The sequence below is a fragment of the Rhamphochromis sp. 'chilingali' genome, assembly GCF_963969265.1.
Source record: "Rhamphochromis sp. 'chilingali' genome assembly, chromosome: 1".
Lineage (NCBI taxonomy): Eukaryota > Metazoa > Chordata > Actinopteri > Cichliformes > Cichlidae > Rhamphochromis > Rhamphochromis sp. 'chilingali'.
Genome location: NC_137929.1, coordinates 10,008,592 through 10,025,227, shown reverse-complemented (window position 1 = coordinate 10,025,227; position 16,636 = coordinate 10,008,592). Strand labels below are relative to the sequence as shown.

The following is a 16,636-nucleotide window of genomic DNA, read 5'->3' as shown; positions in this document are numbered from 1 at the left end:
AGACAAGATGAACAATCTCATAAAAATAATGTACTTACTCTTTGTCACATAACAGAGTTTTGTTAAAGTTTACACCGATATACTTCGACTCGTTGCTCTTTAAGGAAACACAGCTGGGTTCAGGTCCAGGCTCTGGATTAGTATCAGGGTTATGTCCAGCTGAGCCTGGTACGCCCCACAGCTCTGGGCTTTAAAACAACACACAGAGGTATGAGTGTGAATAATGATGGAGCAGTGATGTGAGTGCTGAGCTGTGACATGGAGAAGAGTCATGGACAGTTAGAGATGGTCATCTCACCTCTGAGCTTTGGTCTGGCTCTCATGTTCCCCACACAGAGTGCTTTTAGAGGGAGGGACTCCCTCCTCTCTGTCCTCACACTGATCCATGCTGCTCAATTCACATCAGCTCACACACACTTTCTACCTTCACCTGCAGAGGAAACACAAATCATTCATGTGCACATAAACCAAAATCCTCCTTTCCATCATGTGTGCTGTCCAAATATCAGCTGAATGCAGTCAGACAGCAGTGTGAGGCACAGGAAGCTGCCATCAGCTGCTCTACTTCTACTATCAGTCCACTAGATGGAGCCATGAAGCACACATGATGCATTCACTGACACACACTGATTCACTGTGACTGGAAGTTTAAGTACATTAAGCCTCCACTCATCTACATTGTGCTTACAACCCACTGCCCCCCATCTCCCACCCCCATCAACCTCCTGGGGCCAGGAATAACTGGAACTGAATTGGAAATGGGCGTAATCAAACATAAATCTGTTATTCTTATCCAACCTGTCTGCCTGGACACAGTCTGCTGACCAATCATGGAGCCTATGATTCGCTTGGACAACAACTTCATGAATGTGGAAATGAAACTGAGTGTCAGCTGAGTGTCGAGCAGAAGAGGAGTCAGAGAAAAGTGACAGAGCTGCTGACTTTACAAAGAAAACTAAAACCATGTTGAAGAGATTAAACAGATAATACAAGCTAACAACAACACAGCTGCTGCTGCAGACAAAACACATGTATGAGTGTGTGACAGGAAAAGCACTGAACAGAAGTTTACTATTAAAAATGCCGCATGTTGTAAAAAGTTTGGTCAGTGAGACTGAAAAATAGCTGCATGAGTTACTATTGTGAACAAACCCCTATAAGAACCCTGATATTACCTGAATAAGATCAAATCCTGATACGTAGTGCAGACCTTGGTAAGAGATACGGTCCAACTGGAATATAAACCTTTGGTGTGTTTAATCCAGTCAGTCTCTGAGTAACTCCACTCCTCTGCTTTCTGTTGGAAGAGACGCAAAAGTTTGTAGCACGATCCTTTTCCTCAGAGGCCTGTGTTGAATTTATATTACATCTAAGATAAAAAATAATTCACAAAGTCTGCTCTGTCCTCCTGTCCTCCCTGCAGTCTCTGTGAGCTCCGCAGAGTGATTATAAAGACCCGGAGCTCAGAGTTTCTCCAACACCGTGGTCAAGTGTGAGCCACGCCTGCCACCCGTTATCTGCCAAACTTGAGCTTCAACGCTAAGTTTTACGGTAGTGCTGCTTCTTATCCCTTTTTGCTGATCACACACAGAACAACACACATGGTTTTCAGGAAGTTAACAGAAATAAAACCACAGTGTCATTTATTTTTCACTCAAGTTGTCTTTTCTTAATTTTTCTGGTATGCTTCTTCATTCATGATTCATTCAAATCTAAACTTCAAAAAATGTAAAATATTTCTGAAAATCATCTTTTATAGTTGAAATTCAGTTCTCATTTGGCTCAGCTGCTCTTTCATGCATCCATAGTTTCACCTCAAACTGCTGCTTGAGACACGAGAAATTAAAGAACAACTCTGTTCAAACGGAGAAACTTTGAAGGAACTCAATAATGTCATTTAAATGGTTTCAGGTAGGTGTATGAAGGTTCTGTATTCAATCATATATGATAGTTGACATGAAATATTGAATTCATCTTTTTGGACACCCACACTGCATAATTCTGTAGAAATGAAATTAGTCATTTCTAATCAATTTCAACATCAAATATCATAACATTGCATCAAAATGCATAAAAATGATTCTTGATAGCTGACCTTAAAGTCTCTGTGCATTCTTCCTCTGGGTTACCTTCTCTATATATTTGCAGTTTAACCACCAAAAGCTGCAAGGTTTCAGAGAAATAAAAGGAACGTTCTACTCAAATTTAATAAGATCAATTTAATAAACAATAGAAAAAAAACTTTGACAGTTGTCATAAAATTCTTAACAAACTCCTCTTCTGTCTGTAGCTCAGGAGTTAGAGCAGGTCACGAAGTAACTGGAAGGTTGGTTGTTTGATACGAGATACTAACCCCAAGATAGAAAACTCTTCTGCTCAGGAAAAGTCCTTGAATGAGTCATTTGTATGAAGCACTTTGAATGCTCAGAGTAGAAAAGCACCATATCAGAACCAGCCTCACCCACTTGTGATGGGTGGGTGGCTGTGGCTCAGGTGGTAGAGCAGATCAGCTGCTGATTGGAAGGTTGGTGGCTCGAACCTTGGCTTCCCCAGCCTGCATGCCAAATATCCTTGGGCAAGATTCTAACCCCAAGTTGCCCTCTGATGATTAGTTTGCACTTGTGTTTAGAAGTGCTTGTGTGAATGAGGCCTGTTGTATAGAGCACTTTGAAAACTCCAGGAGAGTAGAAAAGCACTATATAAGAATCAGTCCATTTACTACATGTCAGCAAAGTTTCATCTCCAACCACTGCAATATTATTTGTTAGGATCGCTGTTCTCTCCGGGTACTCCGGCTTCCTCCCACCGTCCAAAGACATGCAGCTTGTGGGGATATTTAGTTGGATAATCCAAATTGCCACTAGGTGTGAATGTGTGAGTGAATGTGAGTGCGAATCGTTGTCTATCCCTGTGTGTTGGCCCTGCGACAGATTGGCAACCTGTCTAGGGTGTACCCCGCCTCTCGCCCTATGACAGCTGGGATAGGCTCCAGCGCCCCCGCGACCCTTAAAAGGATAAGCTGAAGCTGATGGAGGATCGCTGTTTTTTTCCTCAGGGTTTTGTGATGCCTTTTTGTTTTTGAGAGTCTTTTGTGTTTTAGTTTGGCTCTTTGTATATAAGGATGGTTAATAGTTTGCTTTAGGATTTACTATATCCCATGTACCCTGTTTTCATATTGTAGTTTGTCTTCTTGGTTTTGTGACACTAAATATCTGCTTTTGTGATCCCTTTCTGTACTTCAGTTATGTCCCTTTGTCTGTCTTGTCTCTCTGTTTGTCTGTCATTGTCTGATTTCCCCATCTGTCATGTTTCCCATTCACTTATATTTTCCTTTCTGTTTTCTACATGTCTGCGTATGTCTCTGTGTATCATTTCCTCTTTTTTTATCGTCTCGTGTCTTGTGAACTTAGTTTTGAGTTTTACTTCCCCCATTTGGTTAATGATTTGTTCCCATCAGTGTCTCAGTCTCGTCTGCATTTATCTAGCTCATGTTCCCCTGTCCAGTCTGTTCTCCTCTATGTAATTTAAGCCTTGTTCTCCATGTTTTCCTGTTTTATTGTTTTAACTGTTGCTTCCTGTGACTATTGTAGTTTTCTCCTGCATCATGTCTCTCACCCGTTGCCTCTCGTCTCATTATCCAGTGTGTATTTATTGTCCCCGTCTTCTTGTGTACTTTGTGCTTTCCTTGCTCTGTGTTCCCATGGTTTTGGGGGCGGTGGTGTGGGATTGATTAAGGAAATGGCTGAGTTAATAGGAATGACCAAAATGAGAAAAATAAATCGATCTTCAATAAGAGAAAGGATTATTCTAAGAAGGAATATTTTTGATGGATCAGAATTATATAATGAAATATGAACAAAATCTTTTGTTAATCATTGTTTATTAACTGAACCTTGTTGAATTTGAGTAGAACTGTTTTTTAATTTGGCAGAAACACGGCAGCAGTTTGAAATGAAACTATCCAGGCTGTAGAGTAGACGAGCAAAGTCAAGAATCCACTGAGATTTTCATGACAACAACTAAGAAGGATTTCTTAAATGAATTGTTGATACGCTGTTATAATAATCCACTGAGCTTATTGAATTTGGGGAGAAATGTCCTTTAATGTGCAATCACACAGTGGGCTGAGATGAAACTGCACACAGTGTGGGTGTCCCAGAAGAGAAATCAGTTAAAACTTTAGTGTCAGCTAGTAAGCAAGAATTTAAAAAATATTTTTACAGTTATCAAATTTGTTCTGTTATATAAAACTGTAATTTATACTAGTCAGGTGGATCATCAACGATCATCAATCAGTGCAGTACCAGCAAAATTCAGACAGACACACAAACACACACATGCACAATTTTACTGTCTTAACACAGTATCATAAATCTAATTAGAATATGCTATAGTCCTTTAAATACCAATTTAAATATATTTCAAAAATATATTACAGCTTTTTTCAGTCTGTTGAACAAAAATCCCCAAAGAAGAAGAAGCACTACCATAAAACTTTGTGTAAAAGTGCACGAAAGTTTAAGAGGCTTACAAATGACGGCTCACATAACTGCGGTGTTACAAGTCAACCTCGTTCAAATCTGTCATCATGAACAATGCTATGGTTTGTGCTGGAGCGAAGCTGCACACAGCTGATATTATCAGAAAAAAATACATACTGATTCGATTACCTTCACACGCAGATTCACACAAAGACGACCAGCTGCATCAGCGAAGTTTAGAAGACAGACAGTGAAACTTAAAAAAAGGAAACAGATTTGTGGGAATGCTGGGGCTGGGGAACATTAGTAATTAGAAACACAAAATGTTTCTAAGCATTTGTAAATGTTTGTTGGAGGGTTTAGAGGAGCTGAATCATTTTGTGTGAAAGTTAAAGTCAAACACACTCTTAGTAGAGAGAGACTGTGTCTGCAGATCAAACAGGTCTCACTGTGATGTCCCTTTAGTCAGACTCTGTCTCTGCTACATTAATGACTGAAAGTTGTCACGTTCTTATTTAGTTAATACTCTTTAAACCAGGTGTACACTTTTAGTTTAATACATTATAGATTCTCTGATGAAGAAATACGGTATATATATGTAACCTGATGAAGCGGTATCTAAAATGTTTTTATGTTTGACATACCAAGACTGTTTCACACTGCAGGAGTTGCAGATGATAAAACAAAGACTGTAAAGCTAAGCAGTTTGTTTGCTGTTTATCACTGCCTGTCCATTAGTCAAATTAATATTACTTTTATCAAAAATAATTTCCCGTCTGTATTTGGTCTTCCTCCATAGTCGCCATAGTCACATCATTGTGTTTTGTTGATGTTTCCCCTCCTTGTGATTCATTCAGTGTCCCCATGTCGGTCCCTGTGTGTCGAGCCGTGTCTCTTAGTTTGTATCCTGTTTTATTTGGACAGTCTCGTGTCCTGTGTTCAGTGTGTTCAGTTTTGCTTTCTCCTGTCTCATCACATCTAATTTGTCCCTGCTGTGTCCTCATGTGTTTCCACTTCCCTTATCATCCCTCTGTGTATATATTGTGTGACTTTCCTTTTGTTCATTGTCCCTACATTGTTTAGTTTCACTTTAGCCATGGCATCATTATGTTCATTTCAGTCAGCTGTTCCCCCGTGTGTTTCCACTTCCCCTGATCACCTCCTGTCTGTATTTAAGTCCTCTGTCTTTCTTTATTCAGTGTCAGGTTGTCTGCGTTGCCTCCCGTCAGGTCTTATCACAGTTGATTCAAAGTTATCACAGTTTTGTCACAGTCAGTTAGTTTTCCTAGTTTGGTTTCAGTTTAGTTTTTGCCACTGCTCATGATGCTTTCATTTTGTATTCATGTTTATAGCCTAAATAAACAGCTTGCCTTTTTTTTCAAAACTTAGTTCTGCCTCCTTCCCTGTCTGCACTTGGGTCCACTTCATCATAACACCGGTGTACCCCACCATGACAGTTATGTCCAAGTTTTACATGTTCAATCAATCAATCAATCAATCAATCAATCTTTATTTATAACGCACTTTTCATACAAAAAAATGTAGCACAAAGTGCTTTACATAGTTAAAAGCAGCCCACCCCACCCTCCAACTCACTCCCCACACTCTCATTAACATATCCCCCCCCCACCCCCACACACACACACACACATACACACACTCGCACACTTAAAGAGTAAAAATTGGGCTGGGCTCGCATGAGCCAAGTGAGGAATGAGCATGAGCCAATGTTCCCAGTGTTTAGTTTCCCCACTTTAGTCTTGGTTAGTTTTCCTTTAGTTTTGTTACGGGTTCAAAAATTGGGGATGGAGACACGAGAAAAAACCACAATAACAACACTGGTCCGGCCGGGTTGAGTCAAACGATGATTTTAATGATCACACACGTGGGAGATGGACACTGTATGCAGACAGCCTCAGATCTCAAAATGGTGGAGCATTGATCAAACTCTTATAGCCTCTGGTGCCCCCATCTTATCACAAAAGCCTAAACATTCACATCCTTTCTCTCACACGGCGCCTAAGCTACGACCTTGGCTCCCTGTTTATCTGCTCCTGCTGAGATGGGGCAGAAAACTCCAGCATGTTCTCTTCTAATCAGACAAATAAGGCGATGACTTTCTGCAAACAGTATTTCTTATAACATCATAAAACAATATCATTCATCCACAATAAATCAGCAGTCTAATGTAATGCAAATCAGTTTAACTAATGCAATAGTTATCAGCTTCTTCTAATTCAGGAGAATAATGCAAACTAAAACTAGATAATAAGTCACAACCTTTACTTAGGGGTCTAACATGGCATAAAATAATATTATAATCTAACACTATGCATTGTATAATAGCCAGTGAGGGGACAGACATGGCAAATGGTGCAACATGTCAGACTATGGGATTATACATTTGTTAGTTTTTCTAATGGCCTCTTCAAAAGGTAAGTTTTATTCCATATTGTCATTTTTGGTTTTTTAAGTTATTTATTGTGACAGGAAAACAAAACAAAACAAGAAGCTCCTAAAAAGGTCATAAATGTGAGAACTTTTCCAAAGAAATCTCAGTCAGTTATGCCTGAGATAGAGAGATGATTATAACAGAGTAAAGATAGCATTAAAATGTTGGTGACAGAAGTAATGCTAAAATCTCAACAAGCCAAAGTTACATACATGTTAAAGGGAAAGATCAAACAGTACTGAAATGAAGAAGTGGGCATTACGGGGCTTCCCCAGTGAAATAACTGAACTTGGAGCACAAAATAATAAATAACATACCAGTAATGCGCGGAGGGAAGGGTTCTGAGAAAATGTATAAGTTCACAGGGAATTTCTACAATAGCACGAGTTAGATGTGGGCAGATTGATGCAGTTATCAATAGTATTGATACCAATGCTGGTATTGTTACTGGAGATATACTACTGCAATAGGATTGGTACTTTGTTTCTGTCCTGTAAGTTCAGTATGTACCTCAGTGAATTCTGTTATGTAGTTGTTGTTTTTTTTTTTTTAAATGAAACATAAAACACGGACTATGAAAGCCTCTTATTTTGTTTGTGCAGCTCTAACAACAGTGATACAAGCACAGCAGACTGTGCTGGCTGCAGTGGGAGAAGATGCTGAATTCAGCTGTCAGCTCTCAGAGACTAAATACATCCTTCAGGTCACATGACAGAAAATCTTACAAGATGTGGAGACAAATGTTGACACCTACAGCTTTACTGAATTTTCAAAATGCAGAAAAAAATGATTGAGTTTGCTGATTAAAACACTGATGAAACTCTGCACTGGGAAGTTTTTGTACTTTACTTGGTACAGTTGATCATTCTAACATGCCTTGGAATGTCCCACAAGGAAGGGAGATTCTTCCTTCCTTCGGGGACATTTGAGTTTTCAATAATTTGGCTATTGTACGATGTTGTTTCAATACGTGGTACAATAGCCAGTGGGGACACAGAGACATGCACCATGTCAGACTGTGGGATTCTGTGTTTGTTTTTTCTTTTTATGGCCTTTTAAAAAGGTAAGTTTTATTCCGTATTGTTGTTTTTGTTTTTTAAAGTTATTTATTGTGACAAGAGAAAAAAAAAGAAAACAAGAACCTTCACTCGTAATAATTAAAAATTGATCCTAAAATGTGAGAACTTTTCTCTGAAGTGACAAAGAGATTGTCTTTAGACAGAATTAGAGGGAGATACAATTACTGAAGAGTTTAGATTTTGTTTGAATGAGTGACAAAACGTTTCTCCCACTGAACACTCAGCCTAATACAAAAGAACAAAATCAACTTTCTGTGTCATGAGTTGTTCATCATTCAGATTAATGAGACTGTTTTGAGAGCTGTGTGAAAACAGCTTTAGACTGTTTTGTTAAAGGTTGCCCCATGCCTATTCATATTACGATGAAAGCAATAGATAAACCACATGTTTGTGTGTTATGTATGTATGGTTGGTAAATTAACAAAAATTGGGTTGTATGTGGCCTACAATGTAAAAGACGTTTCACAACCCCAATGTAGTTAAAAACAAGAAGGCACTCATTTCCATTAGACAGAGACGGAGTTCAGGTCATAAGTAGTTTACTGACAATTATTTAACATTTGAAATTAAAAGATCCGTCAGTCCATTCACATATATACTGTTCAGAGAAGGAATGTAGTTTAGAGCAAAGTGTAGTAGTGTGAAGTGGCTAAACGCACTCACCAATTGTTCTAAAATAAACAATTCATCAAAACATTAACAGTCTTTCACACATACATACGGTTTATACACTATTTTAAAAAGAAGGGGTTGAAGACCTGATTGATTACAAAAAGTCTATTAAAATGTTCTGGGTAACCACAGAAATCTTAGTCAGTTATGTCTGAGAGAGAATGTTTATGACAGAAGTAATGCCAAAATCTCAACAAACCAAAGTTACATACATGCTAAAGAGAAAGATCAAACTGTGCTGAAATTAGGAAGTGGGCAATATAGGGCTTCCCCAGTGAAATAACTGATCTGAAATAACTGAGGCACAAATTAATAAATAACATACTAGTAATCCACAGAAGGGGAGGCCTCTGGGAAAATGTAGAAAATCAATGGGAATTTCTACAGTAGCACGAGTTACCAGTCAATACCAGTCCTGGTATTGGTTATGTTGAAGTGATGGGTTTTATAATTCATTTTTGGTCCACTGAAGGGATTGTTTTGTAACCCCAATATTGATATTTTGTAAATAAAAAATATGACCTCAATTAAACCTTTAAATTCCCTGCACTTGTCATAGATATCTACATGATGTCCAACAAATATACATCAAGTCCAAGGTTCTAATGTTGAACGCCATATTGATGTCCAGCTTAAATCATGGTTGGACCTCCAAATTGTTGAAAAAGTTCAAATGCAGTACAGACCTCCAGAATTGGTCATGGACCAACAGAACCAATATAGACACAATCTGTACATCTATCTGACTTTCTTTGTTTAGTTGGTAGCTAACTGAATTGTCTTACTTTTTTTTTATAGATGAAAGAAAATGTCCCTGAAACATACAGTATGAAACAATGAGTGTCAGGTTTATATTTATAGTCTACATCACATTTAAGTGGTACCCATATGTCAATTTGTTTGAGCCTAAAACACAGACTACTCCATGACCCGAATTATTGTTTAATCCTTCCCATCAATACCTCTCAGTTCCACATCTCTAACTCATGTTATTCTCCATGCAGCTCTAACAGCAGTGGTCCAAACACAGCAGACTGTGCTGGCAGCAGTGGGAGAAGATGCTGAATTCAGCTGTCAGCTCTTGGACACTAAAGATGTCCTTCAGGTCACATGGCAGAAAATCTCACGTGATGTGGAGACAAATGTTGCCACCTACAGCAAGTACTATGGTCAGAGAGTGAATGATGGCTTTAACGATAAAGTCAAGTTTAAATACACTGGACTACAGAACTGCTCCATAGTCATCAGGAATGTGACGGAGCAGGATGAAGGATGCTATCACTGTCTGTTTAACACTTATCCTGAAGGCTCCTTCACTGGTAGAACCTGCTTCCAAGTCTATGGTAAGAACTTTTGCATTAATGTGTTTAAATGTGCTAGAAACTGATTTCCTTTCAACAACATATTCGTTGCAATATCTCCTGATCCTTCACAGAGCTGCATGAACCTGTTGTTGGTGTCAGAGAGTCAAACTCTGCTGAAGAGTGGGTTGTTTCCTGTTCAGCCACTGGTCGACCTGCTCCCACTGTAACACTCAGTGTCTCACAACAACACCTCAGCTTCTCACAGTACAACACTGTCAGTGTGTCCAACACCAACGCCACATTCACTGTCACCACTACAGCTGTGCTCTCAGGTTCACGTAAACACAGCACACAGGTGGGATGTGCAGCACGAGTGCTCTCTGCTCCTCACAGAGAGGTGATGGAGACGATTCCTGAGGTCCAAAAAACATCTGTTGGTGGTGAGAAACTCTTTCTGTATACCACAGACTAGACTAGAGACGGATGATACTTGGGTAAATTTGACTGGGATCTAATAACAATGACTTCAGTACTTCATGAGTGATGTATTATTGTTGGTCAGCGTCACGTTTTTCTGTTTTTTTCACAGATTTTCCCTCAATCACTGTAATAGCTGCAGCAGTGCTGGTGTTGGGGTTTGTCTTTTTCTGTTGCTCCACTATGCCGCTTGAAGAAAAGTTACCTTTTCACTTTTTAGTATGTCGTTTTGTCTTATCTTATTAACATGATAGTGGTTTATTGATTCTAACCCTAAATCTATCTAGTAATGTCTGCACATATTTTCAGTACTGATTTTAAAGTGTTTTAATCCTTCTGTCACTCAGGGAACCCAATAAGGATTCAAATACTTCAAAAGTCAACCAATGACATTGATGTGTAAGACTATTTAATAATTATTTATTTTTTATATTTCATTTATTCATTCATTCTTTGCACTGTGATTTAACCCATCTTTGTGTAAAGCAGGGGTGTCAAACTCCAGGCCTTGAGAGCCAGCGTCCTGAAGCTTTGAAATGTATCTCTGCTGCAACACACCTGAATAAAATTATTGGGTCATTAGCATGACTCTACCCTACTCAAGTAAATTTAAATAAATGTAAGTACATACCACCAGGTAGCTCCACTCGTACCCAGTGTAACGGGAAGTGAGAAGGTTAGGTTTTGGCGCTTTGAATGTTCAGTTGTGTGATGCAGCGATTAACGTTTGAGTAAAATATTGGGCTCCCTCGTGTCTTCCCTACATTCCTCCACAATGTACGTTTTTGCAAAAATGTACTTCTAGAAGTACTTTTATTGCACGATGTTCATTCACTCATGAGCTGCTGCAACATGAATCAAATGGCTGAACTGCCACCTTGGCGTGCAGTCAAGTTCTACAGTCTGCTAATGATCTAATAATAAGTATTAATATTCCTCACTCACCTTACTAAATGTTTGTGAACACAGCCAGAAACATTTGCATCACAAACACAGACTAGTGTTTATTAGCAGAAGCTTTTGGGTGGTTGCTCTCAAACCTGTGTACAAGTTGAAGCATTAATGGTCCCTTCACTGATTTCCAGGTATCCAATGTCAGGGCTAACAGATGGATTCAGACGCAGGCAGCGTTCTGGCAAGCAAAGGGTTGACAATTTATTAACACAGAAGGGAAACCACAGTGATGTGTATATACAGTGAATGGGGCAGGGCTTCAGGGCTCCAGGGGAAGGAATCCACACTCGCTCCCCACTCGGCCCAAACTCCGCCACTCCTCTTCTTACGCACACTCGCTTCTCCACAGCCACTCTCGCTCCAATTTCCACTTATGTTGACACACACAGGGATCACAGGTCAGGGTCCGCCACCAGTTCCGGGGAGATCTAAACACAAAGAGTCCAATTAGATCAATACACCACACAACACTGAGAGAGTTTGTCTTAGGAGAGCTGAGAGCACGAACATGGGAGGTTCAACATTCCAGTGCCGAATACTCCGTGCCGCAGCGTTAAATAGGCAAGGGGGACGCCGCCTGATCAGCAACAGGTGTAGAAATCACCGCAGATACGTGGGCCAAGAGTGAGAGCCCACAATGAGCTCCACCCAGGGAAGCAGGAGAGAAAACAAAACAAACCTGTGGCCAACATGAGCGAGCCGGAGAGGCACAGGGACCATGACAGCCAATACCAAGTGCACAAGTTCACCCCAGATGGTTCCTCTTCTCTGTAACTTGGAGGATGTGGAGTAGGCTGTATTTTAATCAAAGACATATCAATCAATCAATCAATCAATAACCATGTCTAAAAACAACACAGGTTGACCAAAGTGCTGTACACAGTAAAAGAAAAAGTAAAAAGTAGAAACAAATACACACAATGAACAAAACAAAAAATAATCCCAAATTTCGTTTTTTTTTCCTGAAGGGGTCAAACACTTTTATGCAAGAATGACAGCGAGGTGAAAAACCTTCACCCGCAAGAAAACTCGAGCTGTGACTCATAGTACGAACACACACCTCACAGTAACACACTTTAATTGTTTAATGTGAACTTTTTGCCAAGCTAGCTAATCCTGATCAACACACCAGACACAGAAGATAAAGGAACGATGTTTTACTGTTAGAGACAGAAAGGTTAAAACATTTTGGCAGAGGGCTAAAAGGGGCTAAAATTACCCAAAAACAAATTCCATTTGACCAAAAACACTTAATTTTTAAAAGATTAAGTATATAGTTATGAATAATGAACACATAATTAACAAACTGGGGTTTATAAATCGTGTAACACATCCTTATGGTAAGAAATTTTACCTTAATGCGTTACATGTGTTAGAAGTCAATGTATCTTTAACAATATACTCCTTATTTTATATCTCCTGATCCTTCACAGAGCTGCATGAACCTGTTGTTGATGTCAGAGAGTCAAACTCTGCTGAAGAGTGGGTTGTTTCCTGTTCAGCCACTGGTCGACCTGCTCCCACTGTAACACTCAGTGTCTCACAACAACACCTCAGCTTCTCACAGTACAACACTGTCAGTGTGTCCAACACCAACGCTACATTCACTGTCACCACTACAGCTGTGCTCTCAGGTTCACGTAAACACAGCACACAGGTGGGATGTGCAGCACGAGTGCTCTCTGCTCCTCACAGAGAGGTGATGGAGACGATTCCTGAGGTCCAGCAGACGTCAGATTATCAGTGATGGTGAGAAACTGAGATGCAATAACAATGCATTGTGGTAGTATGCATTTTCTCTTTGATCAATAATTGATGTATTCATTTTGATCAGTGTCACATTTTTCCTGCTTTTTCAAGTTTCCTCCTGGATCATTGTATTAGCTGCAGTATTGGTGATGATGGTCTTTGTCAGTGTAGCTGCTCTGCAGTAGGCTACTCTTTAAAGAAAAAGACCAGATAACTTTCATTTTTGATTTCTTGTCATTTTTTTCTACACCAAAATCTATCCAATAATATCTGCATAACATTTTCTACTTGTGATTTAGTTATTAATTCTTTGCTTCATGATTCAATCGGTCTTTGTCTAGTATTAAATTTTATGTCTCCCATTTAATCCCACTGGCTTTAAAGTGTTTCACCAGATTTTTACGAAGTATTTCCAGTCTTTTGTTGTCTCTGTCCCAAATGTTCTGAAATGTGTTGCATGTATTAAAAGAAGTTGGACCAAAAAATGTACTATGTACTTATAAACTTACATTTATGAAAGCTGAACAAACATTGATATACTTGACTTTTGTAACAGTGAAAAGGCGATCTGTTTTTATTGATAAATATATATGTTTGCATTACTGTTATTTAGATTGCCATGTTAGAACGTAGCAAACAACATTGTTTGTTCCTCTATGGTTTCTTTATTTTTACAAATCTAAATGTTTTTGGTCAAAAGATTAATAATTTCATATTGAGGTCAGACGGTCAGCAGTTTTGATGTTTTTGCAGAGATTTTATTTTTTGCAAAATAGCACAAGTAAACATTAAAAGTAGTTCCTAAATCAAGGCATTTATTATTAAGGCGGCCATTATTATGGCCCTGTGTGGAAAAAGTGATTGCCCCCTAAACCTAATAACTGGTTGGGCCACCCTGAGTAGAAACATCTGCAATAAAGCGTTTGGGATAACTGGCAATGAGTCCTTTACGAGGTGGTGGAAGAATTTCTGCCCACTCATCTTTGCAAAATTGTTGTAATTCAGCCACACTGGAGGGTTTTTGAGTATGAACCACCTTTCCAAGGTCACAGCACCTCAATCAGATTCACGTATGAACTTTGGCTAAGCCATTCCAAAGTCTTTCTTTTGTTTTACTTAAGCTGCTTAGAGGTGGACTTGTTGGTGTGCTTTGGATCAAGTGCACTTCAGCTTGTGGTCGTGAACAGATGGCCAGACATTCTCCTTCAGGATCCCAGAAACTGGATTCTGTTCATCTTGACGTTGCATCTCCAGACTGAGAGATCTCAATTACTTTGTTTCTTATTTGCTTCTGAATTTCCTTGGATTGCGCCATGATGTGTAGTTTTTGAGGATCTTTTGGTCTACTCTACTTTGTCAGACAGGTCCTGTTTAAGTGATTGATTCAGCACAGGTTTGGCAGTAATCGGGCCTGGCTATGACTATGGAAAAATTGTATATTTTCTATTGATAAATGCAAATATTTTATGTCTGTTATGTGCATTGCCGTGTGGAGAATATAAGGAAAACAATTGTGTGGTTTACATTGTTTATTCCTCTTAGATTTCTTGATTTTTTTTAAAAATTGCAATAACTTTATGTTAATTTCAGTGCACTTTCACATTTCTTTAAATTCAAACTACAGTCCTGTGAATAACTAGAAACACTTCTAGCAGCACAAATGTGAGCTAATTGTTTTCTGCTTGACTTTATCAGTCCCTCATATTGTTGTGGAGGAATGTTGGCCCACTCTTCATTACAACGTTGCTTCAGTTCTTTGAGGTTTGTGGGCATTTATTTAAGCACAGCTCTCTGAATGTCCCAGGTTGAGGTCTGGACTTTGCTTTTCAGCTATTCTGCTGTAGATTTGCTGCTGTGTTTGGGATCATTGTTCGACTGCAAGACCTAAACTTTACCTATTAAACAGTTAACTCTGTATTTTACACTTTATGTGAATATTGTTGCAGATTTCAATTATTAATGTTTTTATAACTTTGTTCTTTCTTATATTTAATATTATACAATATTTATACTTCATGTCTCTGTCTTCTTTTGAACACTCCAGCACAGCATCACTATAACTTTGTCCTCACTGACAATAAAGCTGTTTTATATATTTCATTGCAAATGTTTCAAGCAATTTGTAGCTGTATCTTAAGATATTTTGTTAATAATATAGTATTTTATATTGTTTTTTTCCCCATATTTGAGAAATATTTAACATGTAAAAGTCTGTTTATGTACAATTTGGTGATATTAGCCCTGATTATTGGAGGAACTTGTACATGAAGCAGATTTCTGAGACTTCAGATTTGAAGGTTGTTGTCATATAATCTAAATGATGGCAGATTAACGTTCCCTACCTCTGTCCTACAACCACAGGACTCCTTTGCATTCGACTGATAGAAATTTCAAGCTCAGTGTTAATGAAGATTTCAAAGGCCTTAGTGCAGGGGTAGGGAATGTCTAAAACCTGCAGGGACACCGGCCCTCGAGGCCTGGAGTTCCCTACCGCTGCCTTAGTGTGAAAGGAATGAAGCTGTAGCGCCTCCCAGTGGTTGAAAAGAGGTACACAAGAGGTTTTTGCAACCTGCTGTTTAATGAAGGTAATCAGCTGGGACAAAGGTACATTATGAGAATAATATCTCTGACAAACCTCTACCTCAATTAAAAGATGCATTTTGATTTACATGAATGCATTTCATCTTCTCTGCAAAGGCTACACAACCTTCTTTCTCTTTCCCTCGAGAAGAACTGCTAAAACTGTAGAAATAACATTACAGAAAAGCAGGACATGCTCAAGCAAAACATTATAGAAAGTCTGTCACGGTTCTGGGTCAGTTTGACCCAGTATTTTGAGTTGTCATGTTTTTGCAGGTTTAGTTTAGTTCCATGTGTCATTTTCTGTCTCTCTCTCTATGTCGAGTCTGCGTCTTAGTGTGATGGTTTCTTGTTCCTGTTTTATTGTGAAGGTCTGCGTCTCATGTGAGTGTGTTCAGTTTTACCTCTGTCTCGTCTTGTTGATTATTCCCAGCTGTGTCCACCACCTGTGTGTAATTCCCCTGTGTTTCTCTGTGTATTTAAGTCGTGTCCTCTGTCATTGTAGTTGCTGGTCCGTCTGTGTATCCACCATGTCTCACCCGTGTGTTTGTGCTCTGTAGTTTAGTTGTTTCCAGTCTAGTTTAGTTCGTGCTCCATTTGCTGTTTGTCCATATTTATTTTTGTGTTCAATAAACCACCTTCACTTCTCCACTACTGCCTGCGATTGGATCCTCATTTATTATTTTCACACGGCTCTCCTCACCCGCCGTGACAGTACGGACCAGCCAGATATGGATCCAGCGGCAGTCACCCCACCTAGGGAGCTTCAGGAGGCCGTTATCGACTCTGCTTCTAAATTGATTTACCAGCTGTTAGAGCATGAGGGAGAAGTGTCTCTTTACACTGTGGAAGCCAGCCTACAACACCTTATTTCCAGTTACCCCTGGT

The 16,636-nt window shown here is 39.2% G+C and overlaps 2 protein-coding genes and 1 long non-coding RNA gene across 4 annotated transcripts in view; 1 reads left to right on the top strand and 2 right to left on the bottom strand.

Moving 5' to 3' along the window:
* LOC308403419 (NACHT, LRR and PYD domains-containing protein 12-like) overlaps positions 1 to 16,636 on the bottom strand; it is a 420,441-nt gene that overhangs the window by 267,071 nt on the left and 136,734 nt on the right. The window lies entirely within an intron of this gene.
* Positions 53 to 1,513, bottom strand: LOC308403951. Of its 2 annotated transcripts, XR_013973014.1 has the most exons (4): positions 1,391 to 1,513; positions 1,176 to 1,297; positions 299 to 430; positions 53 to 188 (listed from the first exon to the last, which is right to left on the bottom strand). It is a non-coding gene; the product is annotated as an uncharacterized lncRNA (long non-coding RNA). The 2 variants fall into 2 exon arrangements; XR_013973015.1 differs by having other exon boundaries at positions 1,176 to 1,506.
* LOC308399676 (OX-2 membrane glycoprotein-like) lies at positions 6,901 to 13,324 on the top strand (the record flags this gene model as incomplete). Its single annotated transcript, XM_080887039.1, has 3 exons — positions 6,901 to 6,916; positions 9,689 to 10,027; positions 12,853 to 13,324. The coding sequence occupies 3 exons, from the start codon at positions 6,901 to 6,903 to the stop codon at positions 13,164 to 13,166; spliced, it is 669 nt and encodes a 222-aa protein (XP_080743165.1). The 3' UTR covers positions 13,167 to 13,324.